The 21531-nt window shown below is 43.4% G+C and overlaps 1 protein-coding gene across 8 annotated transcripts in view; it reads left to right on the forward strand.

Annotated features, from left to right (window-relative positions):
• Window positions 1–12873, forward strand: part of TTC7A (tetratricopeptide repeat domain 7A) — a 279526-nt gene extending 266653 nt beyond the window's left edge. For 7 of the 8 annotated variants that reach the window (XM_048842851.2, XM_075127149.1, XM_048842845.2 and 4 more), the window contains one exon: window positions 7617–12873. In XM_048842851.2, the coding sequence (XP_048698808.2) occupies window positions 7617–7838 (222 nt within the window). In that variant the 3' untranslated portion in view covers window positions 7839–12873. The remainder of the gene's footprint in view (window positions 1–7616) is intronic. The other variant, XM_048842847.2, reaches the window with a different exon arrangement.
• Window positions 12874–21531: the final 8658 nt, after the last annotated feature.

Here is a 21531-nt window from a genome sequence, read left to right on the forward strand (position 1 = left end):
GAAGAGACTGAGGGAGCCCCACATCAGAATGTCCTATAGCCCAGTGGTTGGGGCACCCTGAGAGGTAGCAGATTCCTGTTCAGATCCCTTCTCCTCCTCAGGTGAACCTGGGGTCTCCCACATCCCAAGTGAGTACCCTTACTACTGGGCTAAAAGTTAGGAGGAAGGTCCTCCTCCTCCTGCCCCACCCGAGGAGAGGGAGGTGCCTCCTGGAAGTGTGGGCTTAGGTGCCAAACTCCCTGAAAGAGATGTGGGGCTTAGGACAGAATGCCCTTGCCTTGGCATCTCTCATTGGCTAGCTTAGGTAGGGAGCCTCCTAGTGTGCTGGCCTTTATGAATCCCATTCTAGGGCACTTATTTCTCCCCATTCATTGTGGAAGGAACCTCAGAGCCTAATTCAAGCTTTGTGAACCCTAGTGATTTTCTCTGCACCTAAATGTTTGGCCTGGTGATGCTCAGCACTGCAATACCTAAGTTCCTTAGTGAATCTAGCTCATCGTCGCATCTGGCAGATACCCACAGATTATTCCAGCAGGGCTCTTTATGTTTTATGGTTCATGAATTTTTTGTAAAAGCCTTCAAAGGATCTAGATCTACCATGTCACACAACCCTCACTTAATAAACAGAATGCAAGATTAAATAACTGACCGGTGGCAGACCATCATGGGGTGAGGTGATACCATAACTACTCCCCACAGCTCAAAAATCCCAACTCCTTTGAAAGAGATGGATCAAGATCTATTCCTGGATGGAGGACAATTATCAAAGAGAAACAGCAGCAGAAATCATCTAATTGCAAATCTTTTGTCCTGTGATTCCAGGGTTTAACCTTTGCCATTTTACAAAAAGGCTCTTTGTCATATCCTGATCTATGCATCAGATTCTGCTTACAGCTTGTTTTGATGGTTAAATATTTACACAAAGGTATGTTGCCCAGTAGCAATGCAGACTTTGTGTTACATGAGAATATTACCACAGGGTTTCAAATGTGTTTCAGAGGCATTGTGCAGGATGCTGCTGAATAAGCCCAACCCGCTTTCAATGGGCACTTTTCTGAAATAGCGCCAGATCCTGCTCGATGCTGAGCACTCTCATTGACCTCACTGAGAGCAAGGGCACACTCAGCGTGTCTGACTTCCAAAGAAAATTGATGTTTTGACTTGGGAATGGAATTCCACCCCGTTCTTCTTACTGTAATGGGTGAAATCCCTGCTCTCCTCTTTTGGGAGAGGAAATAAGGACATTGATTCTTGAGTAAAGACATCTGGACACATTATTATTATTAAAGGTGCCCTGCAAAGGATAAAAGTAGATGTGTCCCCATGCTTCTTTATGATGTATAAAGATGACCTGAAAGGTTTTTTTCCAAAACAAAGGGTTTTTCGCTTGGTCTTCTATTCCTTATTTTTGCTTTGAGATCCCCAAGAAATTGATTGGGAGCTTTCTGAGCCCTTTCTGGAAGGGGAGGAGGATGTTGAGGGTATAACAAAGAGAGCTTTTCTCCCAGTTGTTTATAAGACATTTGAATTAAGCAGATGTTAGCAAAAAGAGTGTTTTAACTTTCTAACTAGAAATAACTTCCCCTCTCAGTCAGTTGGTTGTTATCTCTAATGTTATATGTTACTGGCTTTTCAGTTATCCATAACATCTCCCAGAAGGAGAAAGGAAGAGAGAGTCTGAATTTCTAATACAAAAAACTTCAAACAAAATCCCTTTTAGGAGCCTTCTCCATGCATCATAGAGAAGTAAAAAAAGGCACAAAAGGGAATTTCAAAACAGCATAAATGACTTAAGAAGCACAAATCCTGCTGATTCTCAACGGGACTTGTGCTCCAGTCCTAATGGCTACATGGAGATGGAAACTGAAATAACTGCTTTTTACCTACTTAAGTTGTATTGAAATAGGGCACTCCTATTTCAAAATACATGGACAGCACTGAAATAACTAAAGACATGGATGACAACTGATACAGTTATTTGGATTCCATTTTCCATGTAGACGAGCCCTAGGTCACTTAGGCCCAGCTCCTCAAAGGTAATTAGGCACCTAACATTCTAAATACCTTTGAGAATCTGGACCCTGGGCAATTTTGAAAATTCCACCCACAAGCCCAGTGTTTCTTTTGCTTTACAGATCACCTTCTATGAATCTGGTTACAGGCGTACGTCCCCTTAAATCATAATGCCAAACTCAGCATCTGCACTGACTGTATCTGCGTGCACTGATAAGTTGCACCAGCATCACTTGGCTACCACTTCTCTCTACAAGGAAGTTTAAAATGAAAAAAGACGACAGTGTTCCTATAAATCTTGCAGTGTGGATAGAGAGAAAGGACATCATTTCAATGCTATCTGTCTAGATTCACAAGCATTAACATTTAGCTTCAACCAAAAAAAAATAGAGGAGGAAAAATTAAATGAATTTGTCTTAGCTATCTTCAGACCATATTAGGTAGATCAATACCTAAGCTTTAATAGTTAGAGCAAAACAATTAGCATAGGAAAGCAGCCTCTTTATTTAACATAGTTGCACTGTTCCCAGGACAGTGGGTTTTTTGGGTTTTTTTTTTTACTTAACATTACAATATATATATTAATTTAAAAACCAGCCTGTGGGGCCTGACCCTGCACTGTTGAAGCTTATGGGAGTTTTGCTCTTAATGTATATGGGAGTGGGATTAGGGCCTTAAAAGCCCATTGAAATCAATGGACAATATTTCAGTGTCTCTAGTGCTAGGATATACTAACCATCTGTATAACCTAAATAAATGGGGAAGGAGGTAGCTCCTAAGAGCCCTCTTGATAGCCAAAAGAATCCTGCTGTTGAACTGGAAAAGAAAGGCTGTGCCAGGCATTGATTTCTGCATTGATATGGGGGGGAGGGGGAAAAGCACGGGGGATAAAGGACAACAATAATACAGCCCCTCCTTTTGCTTGTAGTAGGAAGATGAAACCCTTAATCAGTTGTCTTCTCTTATTTATACTAATTGCTAATCTTCCTTAGATCTCTGATTTTATGAAATTATGCACACACATCAAGCAGATGTGTTTCTATGGAAACTAAGGAATGGAACTTTCATTAGAAAATCTAAAAAACCTTTCAGCTAAAAATGTAAATTGCCCATCAGTGGGTGGCTCTATGAATATGTTATTTTCTTTGCATTGTAGGCAGATTCCAGATGGACTCTACATAGCAACAACATGCACGCATTGTTTACAGCTAGCCAGACTCCAGGGGGAAATATGGAATTCACTAGTGAGGAGCAGCTCCAAGAACAAATACCTCAGAGAAACCAAGTGTTCAGTGGTGTGTGTTACTTCACAGGATTCTGGGATTCTGTGGTCTGTAGTTCACAAAAACTGTTTGAGGCTTGCATAGAGACTCAAAGTAGCTCTTCCATTCAGCCTCACTACACAGAACTAGTATTCAATTTGTTCTTTAAATAGTAAACATTAAAGTACTTTTATTTTTTTAAAGTTAGGATTGCAGAAGACTAGAACAAGTAGCATTAACAATCACTTATAATGAGTTCTCCATACTGTCATATTTCAGCAAGTCAGCCTCCAATCGAGGCTCAGAAATGTTGATGGTAGCAACATTCCCCAAAACCATTTCACAGTTTCTCACTGATCCAACAAGACCTGTTGAAGTCAATGGGAGTCTTTCCACTGACTTCAAAGCGCATTGGATCAGCCCTCTGTAAACCTGTAGATTGTTCTGATGAACTAAATGGGTAACTTTTTAAATGATTATTTTACTTACAATCAGCCAAATCTTTATTTGTAACATTACATTTCTGACTAAAGGCTACACATGTTCTGGGATTCACCCTGTGCTAGTAGAGTATACTGCAATGCCCAGCATTGGTAGACAGCCTCCTTCGGATGTAATGTCCCAAAATATTTGCAGAGAGAAGTAAACTAGAAGGAATGCCTCAGACTCAAGTATACCAGTTGTCATGCAGGCAGAACAGAAAATGGTGTGCAAGGATATGACAAAGAGCTTTGGATACCTGGAGTCAATCCAACAGATGATCCTTAACTACAAAAGGCATCATTCACTTGAGACTGACATGAGGAAATGGTGCTGCACAGTTTGTTTTTGTTTTTATTAGATGGGGTTTGTTTTAATGTTCATGGAGACTGATGGTCCTAAAGATTGACCTCCCAGTTCACACAACAGGCCCAAAACAGGTGGTCAGCAGCACAGGGTTTCCCATCAGTGTGCCTCATGCTAGCTCTGAAGTAACCATCTCTAGAAGATAGCTCAGTCTGTAAGGCCCATTACTTCTTTAGCATTTCTGCTGAGACTACCAACATGGATGTCCATTAGTGCCAATTTGAAGGTGGTTCTTTGAAACCTTGACTACAAGGATCTTGAGATCAATTTTAATAGTCATGGGATTCCTGAGCAGTACATGTGCTCCCTAGGAAAAAGGATGGTTTTCTGGTTAAGGCATGGGATTTTGATCTGGGATGTCTATATTCTATTCCTAGCTCTGCAATAGGCTTGCTGTGTGACCTTGGACAGGTCACTTGCCTGCTCTGTATCTCAATTTCCACATCTGTGAAATTGGTCTGATGGGAGATTTAGATGCACAAGTTACATAGAGTCTGGTCATAGACGCTTGATTCTGTTTCCAGTCAGCTACCCACAATGGACCAAAAACTGCCTTGAGTAGACATATACAACTGCCATGAAGGGAAAAGATATAAGCACAGATGTAGAGCAGAATATGGCCCATTGACTTTTAATTACTTTCAGGCGCTGTTTTGTAAACACAGAGGGAGAAAGCGTTAGAGAGAGTAAGTGCTTTTGGGCTTTAAAAGTTCAGGTTTTATATGAAATAGTTATGAATGTATTTTCAGATCAAAATAATGTGTGCTCTTCTTTTGACCAAGGAAACCTTTGTTGCGGAATCCTTTGTTTGCTTAAAAGCATGTGGCATCTTTGCTCCTTTCTCTTGCATGGTAATATTTTTCTGTAGTTATTGGTAACGGGTTACCGCTGCTATACAGGACTTAGTCATGGTGATGGATTGTGCATCTGCTGGCTACCTGTATAAAGTAAACACAAGAAGACAAAGAAAAATATTTGCTACTTGCAGAAGAATCCCCCGTCGTTCATCAAAGAAATGTTTTAGGCTGTGACCACAAGGATTTCAAAATATTGCACATCTTTTTATCTTAGCTAGAGACAGCTAAGCCAATCAAAGGTTACTAACGCTTCTAGTTAAATTTATGACTGCAGCTACACAAAACAAGCATAGGAAACAACAGAAGTCAAATAATCATCGAACATACTGACACCTCACTCTTTCTATATATCTTTATAAGTGTATTTGAAATGAAATACTTTCTTGCAAGATGATTTCCAAAGTGAGGCACATGGTGTTCGCAGTGGGTGAAATACCGCAACACATTTCCTGTGATTATTCACTCCATTGTAACACTGAATTCTATCACTTGGGTTGACGCTTCTTACCTGTTCAGATATGAATACCCTTACAAACTGATTGAATTAATGACAAAGACAGCACATTTTTAACAAATGATAGAGAACATAGAAATGTGAACTCAAATGCTCTGCAAACCTGATCTTGAGAGTGAGGCTCTTCCAAATTTTTGATTGTCACAGCTCGGACTGGGCCCTTTAAGAGGGTACTGATCCAGCCCACCTGGCCCTTGTTAACAAGCCTCACCATGTGACCTAATAAAAGGCAACTGGTCTCTAGAAAGAGCCAGAGGGAATAGGAAACAAGAGGCTGGAAGCTCTGGCAGAGACCTCAGAAGAGCTGCAGTGAATGGGATGTCCTGCAAGAGACCCTTGAGCAGGAGAAGAGTTTGGGCCTGAGCATATCTCCACTTAGGAAGGGTTGGGAGTGCCAGGCAGGCCAAACATCTGGGAAGAGCTGCCAAGTTCAGACTCCAGGGGAGAAGTAAAGAATCCTCCAGCTACACAAGACTGGGAGTGGCCTACTAAAAGCAGGGAATACAATTGAACTGTGTCAACTTTATTTGGGACTTTCAGTTTTGCTCTGAACTTTGATGTTAAGAAACCCAGACCTTAAGGAGTAGGGTGATCAGTGTCTGATTTTCGACTGGAACACCCAGTCAAAAAGGGACCCTGGCAGCTCCGGTCAGCACCGGCCAGCACCGGCAACTGGGCCATTAAAAGTCTGGTCAGTGGTGCTGTGGCGCTAAGGCAGGCTAGTCCCTACCTGTCCTGGCTTGCTCCTAGGTAGGGGGACCACGGGGCTCCGTGCTCTGCCCCCACCCTGAGCACCGGCTGCGCACTCCCCTTGGCTGGTTCCCAGCCAATGGGAGCTGCAGGGGGGAGGAGCGGTGCCTGGGGGGTCTGCATGGAGCCTCTTGGCCCCCCCGCCTAGGACCCAGACCTGCTGGCTGCTTCTGGGGTGCACACAGCGCGGTGCCAGGACAAGCAGGCAGCTTGTGTCCCCCTCCCCCCCCAAACTGACTGGGAGCCACCTGAGGTAAACCCACACCCCAACCTTGAGCCCCAACCCACAGCCCTGAGCCCCCCCAAACCTGGAGTCCCCTCCTGAACCCCAAACCTCTCATCCCTGGCCCTACCCCAGAACCTGCACCCCCAGCTCAGAGCCCTCACCAGGCACCCCAGCCCAGAGCCCCCTCCCACACCCTGATCCCCTCATCCCCAGCCCCACCCCAGAGTGCTCACCCCCTCCTGTACCCCAACCCCCTGCCTCAACCTACTGCCCCCTCCCACACTCCAAATCCCTCGGCCCCACCCCCAGCCTTGAGCCCCCTCCTGCACCCCAACCCTTCATCCCCAGACCCACCCCAGAGCCTGCACCCCCAGCCAGAGCTCGCACCCCTCCATGCCCCAACTCCCTGCCCCATCCTGGAGCCCCATCCCACACTCTGAACCCCTCATTTCTGGCCCCACCCCGGAGCCCGCACCCCCCAGTTAGAGCCCTTACCCCCTCCCGCACTCCAAACCCCTGCCCCAGCCCAGTGAAAGTGACTGAGGGTGGGGGAGAGCAAACCACCAAGGGAGGGGAAATGTAGTGAGCGGGGGCAGGGGGTAGGGGTGTGGCCTCAGGGAAGGGGCGGGGCTAGGGTGTTCAGTTTTATGTGACTGGAAAGTTGGTAACCATACTAAGGAGGGGTGTTTGAACAGAGAGAAAGAAGCATGTGTGTGGAATTTCTGAGGAGCCCTGAAGAAGGGAAACTAAGGCAAGGTGCTGCAAAACCTCCCCAGGTCATGAAGGTGTGCTTGGGAGGCAGCTGCATGTCTGCATTACTAAACATACAAGTGTTAATTTAGGCCTGTGCTCTCTGGGTAATTGGTCTCCCAGATATTTTCCTGCAGGATCAAAGGCTTTACAACCTTTGTTAAATCCGTCCACAATCAAATCAGTGTATAACTTAGTAATGAGCAACTCCTCTTCTTCAAGAATCATTTTGTGCTGAAGATCCTCTCTCCTCTCACAGGCTGAGGAATATCACAGCTGATTTATGCTCCTGTCTGTTTAGAGTGTGAGCGCCTTGGGCACACCATGTATTGTCCCATTGTGGAGCACGCTATGTTAGTACGGCTATGCACTAATACAAGCTTGCTGTTTATTTGCAGGGCCCCATACTGAGCAGGCTCGGGCGGAGAAGCCTGGCTCAGAAGGTTCTGAGAGATGCAGTCCAGATACAGAGCACCAATCACCAAGCCTGGAACAGCCTAGGAGAAGTATTGCAAGCTCAAGGAAAAAACGAAGCTGCTGTGGAATGCTTCCTAACAGCTCTGGACCTCGAATCCAGTAGTCCTGTTGTCCCCTTCACTGTCATACCGAGAGAACTATAAAGCTCTTCCTTTCAGCTCAGCACAGCCCTCCGCTGGGTGGATGCCAAGAAATATACACAGAAGAAACTCTGGGTTAGACAGAAAAATACAACTGTAACTTGATGATTGGTGAAATAATTCCAGAATGGGACTCTGATCTATGTGTTTAACTGAGGAAAAACCCAACCTTAGAACCAGTGACAGGGCATAGAGAGGACAATTTCTTCTGGCTTCCTAGATGTCTGCTCTGACTCCTGTTGAAGTCAGTGGAAAGGCTCCTGTTGATTTCAGCAGGAGATGGCTCGGGCCCTAGATGCCTAAACTGACTGTAGTGTAGATGCTGCTAGAGTGGAGCTGTAAGAAGCACTTGTGTTGAAAAGAAATTTTGTGCACCTTTCAACTTTTCTTGACAAAGACTTCATTTAAAAACAACCATGAGGTAAATTCAAACCTAGGATAAGCATGTGCGACTCTGTTAAAGTAAGTGAAGTTGCCCAACTTACATCAGAGCCAAATTTGGCCAGATATATATGTGCACACAGACACATTAGTAGGTGAGGAATGATGGCGAAATAATAGATGTCTCTCTTAAATACACTTTTTACAAAAATCTTTTAAAAGACCTGTTAATTCTTGTCTTCACCCTGCAGTGCCATACTGCACACACAGTCAATACTTACAGTAGCTTTTGACTGGACTGATCTAATTTAAAAGACACTTTTCAATGGGCTGCTGTGGTGGCGTGAACCACGGAAGTGGAAAAGCCAAAGACCTGATCGGTTCAAATTTTGACTAGTATTAAAAATATTATTTTCTTTCAAATTAAATATTTATTGCAAGGCACTTCATCAGGCCAGCTAGTGTAAACTGTCTGAGCATCATTCTTAGTAATTACATACTCCAGCAGCTTTTATAGGAAGTGTATTGTTGATTTCAGGCAATGTATTATATTTGTAGCCTGTGCTTTACTTTTACTATTGTTCTTGACAGAGCTTTTTCCTACTCATCTATAAAACATAGTGACTGCATAGATGATAAACATGTTTAATTGTTGGAAGCCGTATGTGTATATATGCACATTACCTTTATTTTCACTGTAGTTTTTGATCAGCCATGGCTTCAAAAGAAATTGTCATAAGTAATACTGGGCCAGATCCTTCAGTATATTAGGACCACTTTGTGCCTCATCACCACTGTAATCTGGCCCTGACGCTGTCTTGCCTGGCCAGAGAGTATCAGAGTGATCTTCTGGTGGTATAGAGCCATCCTCCCTTCCGCTGGTATAGTAGGGAAAGTGGGTGTGGCTGACATACCCCTTTGCTAAACTGATCTTTGGCTGTGTTTTCAGCCCTGTATGGCCATTGCAGCAAGTTAGTGCAGCCCTGAGTCTGCTCTAACATGACACAATGAAACACAAACACACACCCTGTCGTGTATCATGTGCGCTTTGGCTGTTCATAGCTGATAATCTGGTCCATTATTTCCAAGTATTTTTAAATGGTTTTGCACTGAAGTATTCTTTATACTATAGCTCCACCATTTATTTGACTAGTTTACTCCAGAAATAATATCTTCATGCTATATAAATATAGAGGGTTTATTTGTAAAGACCCTCAAGGTTCTTCAGTTGACTTGCTGTCTGAATTTGTTTGCAATGATTCAGAAATTTAAAGACTACTTGAATTGTTAATTCTGGTATCTCCCTTTTACAGTAAATACAGGACAAGCTGCTGATGTGGAACAGGACTGGGGTTCTCTCCCCCCTTTGCCCCCCGTGCTCTTTTTCCTTCTAGGGTACACTTCAAGGCTTCAGTGCCAAGGAGGAGTTAGATTTCAATGATTTTTCTTTATCAGCATTTTACTGAGCTCTTAAACTGATTTTAATCATGTTGATGTGACAATCCAGATTATTGTCCATTCACCTAAACACATGCAGTGAAACAGGTATGTCCACGGAAAAGGTCTTCAGCTTGAGAAGTCATTGTGTGATCGTAAAGAGATATGAGTGACTTAAATGAGACTTGTCAGGCCGCAGACTGGCTTCCAGGGATATGCTACATTTCCCAGCAACTTTGCATGTTTGCAGTGACACCATCAGCGGAGGAAGTGGAGTGTGAAGGCTTTAAAACAATAGAATGCAATGAGTTGCAGGAGCAGATGGAGTTGAACCTGTCTTCCTACAGGAGGCTATAAATAAAGCCAACCTGCTCAACAGGTTGGCTGGGGGTAAAGGTTGTTGTTCCATCAGTAAGGTGTTATCTAGGTACTTTGAACGCAATTCTGCCCTCCTATACCCAGGTCCAGATCCTCAGCTGCAGTAAATAAACACAGGTTATCGTTCATTGACTTCCATAGAGCTATGCTGATTTACACCAGCTGAGGATTTGGCCCAATTCCCACTCACGTCAGTGGGAGCAAGCCCTTTGTATGGGCCAGAAAAAGGAATCTGTGTGTTCTATCATCCACGTTTTCTTGCTGTACTTCAGTCGATGAAGCACTGCGGCAGCAATTCAGATACAAAGGGAAATCATTTAAAGCAGCTACTAATGACTCTCTGACTCCTGTAATTCCACCGCGACTGCTCTCAGAAGTGGCATATGACTCTCATCCTGTTAGTGAACTGGTGAGAGGATGGGGGGGGCCTTCCCTAATATAAAATGAGGAGATCAGATTTCCATATTTTTACCCATCCCCACCTGCACCACTTGCTTGTATCATAGTTATTAAAAAAAGTGGATTGCCTTCAGTGAGCTAGAGATTCATGTTTGGGAATATTAGCGTTCTCACAGAGTTCAGGCTGCTTGAGGTAGGTGAAACTGTGTGAAAGGCCGTGTACTTGTCAGCGAGTCCAGTAAGCCCAGTCTACTACTAGGAAGTATGCTGTATATGTTAATGCAAGTCAACTGCCAGCAACAGTTGTCCCACTTGCTGTATAGTAAGGGCCTGGCTACACAAGACACTTCAAAGCACTCCCGCGGCAGCGCTTTGAAGTGCGAGGGTGGTCCTGCGCGAGCGCTGGGAGAGAGAGCTCTCCCAGCGCTCCTGGTAAGCCACCTCCACGAGGGGATTAGCTCCAAGCGCTGGGAGCTCGGCTCAGAGCCGCTTTCCACTAGCGCTTTGAAGCGCTCTGACTTCCTACGCTCAGGGGGGTGATTTCCCCCCCCCCCCGAGCCAGCAAGTTAGAGCACTATAAAATGTAAGTGTAGCCAAGCCCTAAGTGAACATGAGATATTCCCATTAATGTCAATGGGAATTACATGCATAAAATCCCCCTGCAGTAGTAGTTCTAGTCCATGAATATTGCCTAGTTCATGAACTAAACCGGTGTATGTAATGAATTTAGGCCCAACCCTGAGACTTGCTAAGCACTTGAGGAACCATACTAAGCACCCATAACTCCCACTGATTTCAGTGGGCGTCGTAAGGGTTGATTACCCCTCAGGAGCTGCTGGGCACTTTAGGACCTGAGAACTTTCTGCCCTTTGTGTAGAGAGGGTAATTATTATTATAGGGCTGCGGGCAACCATCTACTTAATCTTCTGTTTATAGTGCTGCTAAAAATCTTCCCTGGCTAACATGCCACCTCTGGTCTTTATATTTTTAAGTACATACTTAATTTATATTTTCTATATAGGGAAAGATCAATGAACTCCTACCTGCTTGCAAGCCTAACCTTGTTGCTCATTTTACTCATTTGAGTAGTCCTGTTGAAGCCAATGAGACTACTCACTTGAGCAAGTTGAGCAACACTTGTACCTATATGAAAGTCAGTGGGAATATCAGGGCGCAGAGGATGAGTAATTTTGGCCCAAAGAACTTGAAATTTTAGCCCCTAGCTTATCTGAACAGTTGCAATATGTATTGCTAATGTGAGTTAGTATGAAATCTTGACTCCACTGAAGTCAATGGGAGTTCTGTTATTGACTTCAGTGAGGAGCAGGTTTTTCACCCACCCGTCTTTAAAAATCTCCTCTACGGTAGACTGGGGTTTTTAGAAGTATGGATTCCGTAGGAATTAATCTATATCCAAGCTCCAATCCTACCACTAACTTTATTTTACCTTGAGTAACCTCGGTGTGTCCAACAGGAAGGAAAATGATTAGATCCTTTTTTCTATGTGTGTGCTGAGCAGTAAAATAAAAGTATTTATATTTCCCTTAGCTGGCAGTTAGATTCTTGTAAAAAATAAAAAAGGGGGCGGGGGGCAGCTTTATTTCATTTCATCAGAATTCCTTCTCTGAGCTCTTCTACGCAGAAAGAGACCAGGAGCCTCATCCAGAGCTGATGTAAATTTTCATAGCTCCACTGAGGCACTATGTACAAATGAGGACACCAGGCAGCAGATCCTCAGCTGATGTCAACTGTCGGAGACTACAGAGAGCTCCATCAGCAGGGCATCCGTACCCTGCACGGTACAAGAATTCCATTCTGTTTCTGTTGGTAACAGCAACTCAGAACACTGATTATTGCAATATTTCAGAAGCACTATTTGTCTTTTCTTGATAATAACTAATAAATCCAAATAGAGAACAGTTCTATGGGGTATTTACTTGAAAATCCTCTAACTGGGTAGTAGAACGGGAACAGCAGTGACTGCTGTGGTTCAGGTGGTTTCCTTTATAAAACCCTATTTTCGGACAGTCCTGGTCATTTTTTTTTTTTTTTTTTTAAATGATGGGAGCTGCCTAGAAATCAAGATTTTCTTTCTCACGTACCTGCTGCTTTCTCCACCAAAAAGCTCCCCTAGTGAAGAGGCATGTGCTACATTGTATCTAAAGTTATTAGAAAGACCCTCTGGTATATTGTGTTATTTGCAAATTGGTATGTGATGATGCAATTCAAGACCGGCTTGTAATTTGCACACAAAAGGAGGCAATGTTAAGGTTGTACATTCACCCTTAACTTTGTCACTTCCTAACTTTTGAGTGCTTCACTGTAAACCTGAAAATTCTGTTAATGTCGGGTTCTTGGAATATTTTTTCATTTAATGTGAAAAAGAATGTTAAATTACAAGATGCGTTCACCAGATGAATAAATAGACCCTGTGGAAAAAGAACTCCTTGTACACAGTCATTTCCTGCTGCTTTAAATGTTTTTAACATATTCAAGCCACAAATATTTCAAGAACTATAAACCCAATAGTCTTATATTAACTGGCACCTCATGTGCCGAATGAGTTACCAGTTTCAAAAGGCATTTTAGCATGTACATAGCTTTCCCCATGAACTGCTGTCGTATGTCTACGAGTAGAACAGGGACAAACGCTTCCCTAAAGGAACTGAGCAGGGGGGAGGAATAACATGTCCTTGGCTGTTTGGCTTTATTGCTACTTAAATGGGCATCATGCTTTTCTTGTGCTGCTCTCAATACAAAAAGAGGGGAAACGTAAACATGTAAACTCTTCCTTAGGAATCACTGCTGTGGGTTTGACTCATTTTGGTCGATAATGTTGTTAATCAGCTTGTGGGTCTGCACAGTCACACCTCTAGTTCTATCCAGTTAAATCGATCTTCGTTCAGCTTCCAGAGGACTGACATTTACATATTGAAATCAGCCCGTAAGATTAACCCATTATTTTGTAAAAAGCTGGCCCTTCAGTTCAGCTTTGAGAGGCATCAAGCAGAGGCTCCTCTCGTGCGTAGAGTCGAGCTCAACCAGAATGAAGCTCTATGGTTGCTGAGCTGTGGGAGCTACATATGGCAGCACAGCAGGTAAATGTAAAGTCTGACCTTAAAAGGGGTTTGCAAAGGAAGTGGCCCCTTTTCTGGTTGTGATCTATAAAGGAGAAGGGCGATGGTTAGTCCAGTCTCCCTCCCACCCACCGGTTTGCTTTTGCCACGTACATATATCAGGAATGTCAAGTCTTCCCATTTTTGGTGGAAGACTTTTTGGATGATGTAAGTGTATTGGGAGCTTTCTCAGCCCTTAATTCAAATTCGCACATCAATCAGTTTTCATTTTGTTAGACTTGTGATATCCTATTCCTGCTATTTCTCTATTTCTTCATGGCACCTTCCAGGATAGGCAATAGCTGAATTTCCGATTTAGAAAAAAAAGCACACAAAAGCCCTTGTTTTTTAAACAAACATTTTAGGCCTTTATTCATTATTAAAATTAAATCCTCCAGACAGATCTGCCCTGTCCATTTACAAAGCAACAAAAATGACTTTTGAGCCTCTGTGAAGCCCACTGAGCTCTTGGTCCCAGCAAATTTCTAAGCCCCTGATCCAGTGCTTAAAGTTAAGCATGTGCTTAGGATGTTTTGCTAACCATTGTACAGTACAGCAAAAGTCACTAGAGAGGAATGAACAATGGATTATTTCATTGAGAAATGCCCTACAATCTACCATCCATAATATAGGTGAGTAAAATCCAGTTTTGTTTGATTGAAAACATTTACAAATTTTGTTATGGCCCCCCTTCAATGACACTGCTGATGGCAGATGAGCAAGACCTATTGGATTCAGCAAACATCATAAACCCATGATTTTGTCCTGTAATCACCTTATGTATAAAGCAGGGGTCGGCAACCGGCGGCACGCGGGCCAATTTTTACTGGCACGCTGCTGCCAGCTGGGGTCCCGGCCGCTGCCCCCGCTCAGCCCGCTGCCTGCCTGGGTGAACGGAACCTCCGGCCAGCAGCGGGCTGAGCCGGGCCGGCGGCTGGGACCCTGGCTGGTGGGAGCCGGCGGACGGAACTCCAGACTGGTGGCAGGCTGAACCGCTCAGCCCGCTGCCGGTCTGGGGGTCTGTCCCCTGGGTGCAGCGTATTAAATTTCTCCCCATAAGAATGTGCTACTTACGGAGCACCAGGACTGGCAGCCATAAGTAGTACACAGTAATACACTATACAGGGATAGGGAAACAGCTGGCCCACTTCCCGCCCCCTGACTGCCCCCCTCAGAACCCCTGACCCATCCAACCTTCCCCTTGCTCCTTGTCCTCCGACCATCCCCTCCCGGGATCCCTTGCCCCCTGACTGCCCCCCTCAGAACCCTCCACCCATCCAACCCCCCTGCTCATCTCCTGACCCCCCCACACCCCCCCATCTCCCTGTCCCCTGACTGCCCCAACCCCTATTCACACCCCCGACCCCTGACAGGCCCCCTGGGACTCCCACACCTATCCAACCACCCCTGTTCCCCATCCCCTTACCATGCTGCTCAGAGCATCAGGACTGGCAGCCGTAAGTAAGTAGCATATTCCTATAGGGAGCAATTTAATACACTACACCTGTCCCTGCTCAGCCGGCTGACAGTCTGGAGTTCTCAAAATATGTTCTCTCGCCTCTTATCAAAAACTACACTACAATTAGCTTAAAAACTTGAAAACTTAAAAACTTTGTATATTACAGTAATTGTTAAAAAAATGTATAAAGTTAATAAATACATAGGTTTAACGAAACAAAGTAGTTGTACTTATGTGCCTTTGCTAAATTTGTGTTTTCAGTGATTTACCTTCTAAAAAAGTCTCACCCCCCCCCCCAGAAAGGGCATCTTGCGCCCCCAGGGGATGCGTGCACCCCAGGTTAGAACCACTGCACTAAACTGATAAGATCTCCATTTTAAATTTAATTTTAAATGAAGCTTCTTAAACATTTTAAAAACCTTGTTTACTTTACATACAACAATATCGAGAGAGACCTTCTAAAAACGTTAAAATGTATTACCGGCATGCGAAACCTTAAATTAGAGGGAATAAATGAAGACTCGGCACACCACTTCTGAAAGGTTGCCGACCCCTGGTATAAAGAATGGTGGTGGGAGTTGCAAGTCTGGGTCTCAAAGCCTGTGCTGAAGGAGCACCACCCCAATCACAGCAAGCATAGGAGAAAGTCCTTTCCTTCATCGGCAGTTTCTTAGAATAGCAAAGTCAGGTCCCTCAACTGACCTTCTTAGCCTAAGAGAGATACACCCAAGTAATCATCTATATGAGTGTAACAGTGAATGAAAACCAGCTCCATGGCAAACTGCTATCCGGGTACCATTTTGAGTGATATACGTTTTGCTGGTATAAGAGGTACTGTGCACAGTGCTATGATGGCGGGAGAGCTTCTCCCACCAGCAAAGCTACTGCTACTCGTTGGGGGTGGTTTAATTATGTTGACAGGAGAGTTCTTTCCCGTTGCCATTGAGCAGCTACACGAGAGATTGCAGCACAGCTTCATCGATACAGACTCGCCAGTGTAGACATAGCCTGACATGCCTGAAAAGTGCATAAACTTCACTGGCCCAGGAACTGAGTTCCGGGTGTTTCAGATCATCATCCCATCCCGTGACTCTTCATTCCTATCTCACTGCATTATTTTTCCCCCCCCAGGTCCAAGAGAACAAGGCAAAGGTCAGGTTACCATGGTTGCTTAACTTTTTCAAAGACTGCTAAATCACTGGCTTTTGAATGGTTACCACAGGACAATTGAATAGTGCTTCCATTTTCCAGTGTTTCAGTACGTTTATATATGTATTTACGCTCACAAAAAAAGCTATATCTAGAGTACACGTCTGTTTGTCCCTATAGCTTTGGAAGTTGGGAGACATAACTTTTGGATAGCCAGGCATTTGAATAAACAGACGTGCTTTTTTGAGCTGCAGTTTCACTGATATAGAAATATGGGGAATGAAAGGAGGAATGCTGATGTTTGCTTAATACTTTGCACTTTAATAAAGAGCTTGTCATGCCGCACTGCTGAAACAGGATTAGGTCTCAGTAACTGCGGGTAACTGCTCTGAACTGCTATACAAGTACAAAGCTGTTGATTAGCACTAACAGACACTAAGAGGCTAATTGAGAATTTATTAGCGTGTGATTAACTAACACAGGGCTGCACAGGAACACACCGTGGATTTGGATAATAGGATTTTCAGATAAAGGGAATCTGGATAACTGGAATTTACTATACTTGCTAACTTTTGTGCTGTTGAATGCACTATTTTTTATTTTTCTGATCTAATTTTTGGAATTACACTCCCTATCTATGTCGCTTAAATAGGGCCTGTTTCCCTAGTAACTGAGCATCGTCACAATCATTTTAAGAATAGAATCATAGAAACGTAGGTCTGGAAGAGTCATGGACCATCACACCCCACTGAAGCAGGACCAAGTATACCTAGATTGTCCCTGATGGGTGTTTGTCTAACCTGTTCTTAAAAACCTCCAATGCTGGGGATTCCACAACCGCCCTTGGAAGCCTGTTCCAGAGCTTAGCTACGCTTATGGTTAGAAAGTTTTTCCTACTACCCAACCTAAATCTCCCTTGCACCATTGTAAACTGATTACATCTTCTCCTGCCTTCAGTGGGCAGCCCTAAACATATTTGAAGACTGTTATGAGGTTCCCTCCTCAGTCTTCTTTTTTCAAGACAAAACATGCCCAGTTTTCTAAACCTTTTATCATTGTTATTGCTCTCCACTGGACTTTCTCCAGTTTGTCTACTTCTTTGTGAAAGTGTGGCATGCAAAACTGGACAAGTACTCCAGCTGAGGCCTCACCAGGGCAGAGTAGAACAGAACAATTACCTCCAATGTCTCACATATGTCTCCTGTTAATACACCACAGGATATTAGATTTTTTTGCAACTACAGAACATAAAGTATTTATCACACATATATTATTGTATTTTATGTAATGTGTTTTAAAGTAATGTATTTGCCCTTGCAATCCTTGTGAGAGGTACGGAGAACTGTCATCTCCCTTTTACAGATGGGAGAACAGAGGCACAGAAAAAGTAAGCGACCAGCCCAAGCTCACAAAGTTTGTCCGTGGCAGAGTAAGGACTTGAACACAGGTCTCTGGCTAGCGCCCTAGCAACTGGATCATCTTTCTTCTCCCTTACAGGTGTCGGGTTTCCTTTTCTTATGGAGGATCAATTATTGGAGCTGCTGTACAAAATCCATTTTCATGTGGCTATTATGTTTGCCATCTATTGAAGGTACAATGCCTGAAATGACTATTATTTAAGCACCTTAAAAAATGTCTAGACAGCTATTATGAAAACAACAAAATGTCAAGACCAACAAAATTGTCTCCTTTCTGTGATATAGATCACAGAGTCTATACCACTCAAATATTTTAAACTATCATTTTTCCTCTCTTCTATGCCCAGAATAGTCTAACACTAGCAGAGACAGATGTCCACAGTTTGTAATCCTGCTACACATCCCTACAGCAGCTCTCTCTTCAGCAATATTAAAAATGAGAAAAGAAGGTAAGCATGACTATAAGTATCTACAGGCCAAAAACAATATAGAGGTTAAGCATAGAGACTATGGCCACCTGTGCAAGCCTAAGACTGCAGTAGCAACCTGGGAAATATTTCTGAGGGTGGTTCAAAGCCAGCAATGTTCCATCCTAGAGCTGGCTGGAAAATGAGGGTGCTGAGTTGAGTTTTCTGTGGAAAAATCAAAATCTGAAATAGTTCACATTTTTGGACAAACTATTTTGGCTGGAAAAGTATTTCAATTCTGAAATACTGCTGCAGTGCCTCATGGGAGTTGTAGTTTGAATGCCTCAAGTTCCTAGTCTTTACTATATGACAGACTCCCTGGTTGGACTACATCTCCCATGATGCACCAGGGTCTCCTCTCAATGAAGTGAGTAAATGCCTCATGGAAGTCATATGGCCAGCGTAGATCATGGGAGATGTTGTCCTGCTGATGAGTGCAATCCACAGAGGAGAAAGAGAGCATGAGACCAATGAACTACAACTCACATTAGTCACTGTGGCAGCATTTCAGAATTAAAATACTTTAGTTTTCAGACAAAATATTTCAGTTTTTGGCCAGATTTGTGCATTCAGGTTTTTGATGAAAAATTGAAATTTTCTACTGAACGTAGACACCCTTTTAAAAAAAATATTTTGCTGAAAACTCAATTTTCATCAAAAAACATTTTGACAGAAAATGTTTTACCAGTCCTATTCCAGTACCATTGAGCCCACCAGAGAAACCCTGCCAAAGCTTATTGAGTCAGTCTTTGTGCACATGTTCCATATTCACCCCCCACAAAGCCAGCAAGCCCTTCCTCATCAATGGGCATTTTGCCCAGCATTTGGCTCTAATTTTTCAAACCTTGTCAAACAAGACACGTATTTACCCCTTTGCATTTGTATGTGTGACATGATCATGAGGAGTTCCTTTTTTGCTACCTATAGAATTAATATGTTCAAAGTGATGCTTGATGGCATATATCAGTTCTCAGATCTGGAGTGTATTTTTTAGATAACACACAGCAATTGCTTCAAAACAAAGCAACAGCATTAATAAATAATTGTACCAGGAAACTTACAAAGGTTAAGTGATTTTTCTACAGTGTAATTCATTCTGCTAATTAGTTTGCTGCAGCAGACTCTCTTTGTGCAATTATTAGACATGTATTTTTAGTTTGCCTGTTTGTATAATTCTTGGCATTGCAAAATAAATGTCTTTGCAAAGTGTCCTAATAGATTAAGTGAGGCTATAATATTCTTCTAGAACTTGTTCATTACAATACGCACTGGCACGAAGTCCAGGGGGAGAGGAAGCCATTAAACAGTAAACAATAAGAATTACTATCATTCTCCGGATGGACCAGGCTTTTCAATGTGCCTGTTGTTAAATGCTAACACACCATGTTAGAGGCTTGAGTGTTAGGGTGAAACTGGAAATGTAAAAGGAGGCATGCACCCTATCCTCAATACCATGGATGTGGTTGGATAAGATAAAAACAATCACTCTGAAGGACAGAATTCATCACCTGACAGCTGCAAACTGCACACCACTGAAAACTAATTTCTAAGCAATTTCTTTCCAGTGTTTCCATCCACAAGGCTGAAACCCTCCCCTGTGTGTTTTCAATGTAATCAACAGATATCTTTATGTAAGCAGTCACTCTATCTGCTTCATTCATATTTGATGGACTAGTCGGTACAACAGATACTTCTCTAGCCTCCCTCTAAGTGATAAGAAACCAGAGACAATGGTGTCGCAGATTCTTCTCAGTTAACATGGGAGGTGGCAGCTGCTATCTTAGGCTATTTACAGCACAATGTCTGATGGAGGGATAGGAAAATTAATTAGAGGTGTATTTAGTGGAAATTACCTTTACCATTCCTCATTTCATTACCAGGAATTTTTCCTGGCAGGACACAGAAGAGCATTTTAGCCAAGCATGCTGAGTCCAGTCAAGTCGCTTCTGTATTTAGATTTTCAAGATGCTACAATGATTACAAAAGCAATATCCAGCAAGGAAGGTAAAACACAAAATAGCTGGAAATCCCCTTCACAGATATTCCATTCGCCATAAAGAATACAAGCTGTGAAATGTGCAGCTAATTGGCACAAATCTGCTCCCACTGAAGTCAATGGCAAAATTCCTATTGACTTCAATGGGTGTAATATTGGACCCAACATTTGAAAAATTCCACTCATAAATCAATTGGCATTTTCTGTTTAATTAGGGTGATTGACAATTACGCTGCTAATGGTAAGTGCACTGCATGTTCTAAATACTCTGATACAGCGAGAGCTGAGGAATAAGGCCTTGCAACTCAGGACTAGGAATCTGGAACTCCTGACTACCAGCTGGGAAGTCCTCTGGACCTTGGACAAGTCCCTTCAACCAGTTAGCTGTAGTCAGTAAGCATATGAAAAGGCTAGGAAAGTGTTAAATATATATGTATAACACCCCTTTACAGTATTGCTGTTTATCAGCTTTGCATTCTATATTTTTAGATTCCAAAAATAGAGTAGTTAAATACAACAAATCCTGTCATAATATTCATAAACTGCAGAACGGATTTGATTTCAGATTGCCAAAATGAATGAAAAAAATATACTTCTGGCTTACTGAAAAAATACAAGCATGATCAAACCAGATGACAGGATCAAGGGATGACTTCAGGCATACTGGCAAGCAGAGCTAGAAAATGACCTCATGACTTATGGCCAGAAATTGAAACCACTTGCACAGAAGGCTAAAAGGGTTATAAGTGGACACTAAGTGTGCAACAGGTCAAGGTTGGAAAATGGAACTTCCTTTTATTAGGAAGAGATGAAGGGGAGTGGCTGACCTAATTGGCACAAACGATGTAGACCAAGCTACACTGGGGGGAGGGATAGCTCAGTGGTTTGAGCATTGGCCTGCTAAACCCAGGGTTGTGAGCTCAATCCTTGAGGGGGCCATTTAGGGATCTGGGCCAAAAATTGGGGATTGGTCCTGCTTTGAGCAGGGGGTTGGACTAGATCTCCTGAGGTCCCTTCCAACCCTGATATTCCATGATTCTATCTGGAGTGCAGAGAGGCTGCTCAGCTCCCCAGAAGAAAGAGTTAAGGGGAGAAGTTGGTGAGGGCCCTAGGGTGCCTCAGACAGGGCATGGTACGTGTGTGCTTGACTCGCCTGTGCAGTGCTGCTGCGGCACTGTTGCCTGCTCTCGCAATTTCTTTGAGAGTCATGGGATTTTGTCCAGTGCTGCAGCCAGTCTGGTGATGATGTGACTCCAGCCCCCTTGTGAATTTCAACCCTGCCAGGGGGAAAACCCCTTCTCATTGACTACTTTCTCTACTTACCAGCCTCCTGGGGAAGAGCAGCTAATCAGAACTGCTGCGGGAAGCAGGCAGAGCTCTCCTCCCGTCCCCCTGCGTTTTCTTTGGGAGCCAGCACCATTCTCACATGGGAGGATGGGAGAAGAGGGAGCAGAAAGAGCCTGGCAGCTCAGTGTGGCTCCACTCCCTCTTCCCAC

This window comes from Caretta caretta, chromosome 3 (assembly GCF_965140235.1).
Source record: "Caretta caretta isolate rCarCar2 chromosome 3, rCarCar1.hap1, whole genome shotgun sequence".
NCBI classification, from domain to species: domain Eukaryota; kingdom Metazoa; phylum Chordata; order Testudines; family Cheloniidae; genus Caretta; species Caretta caretta.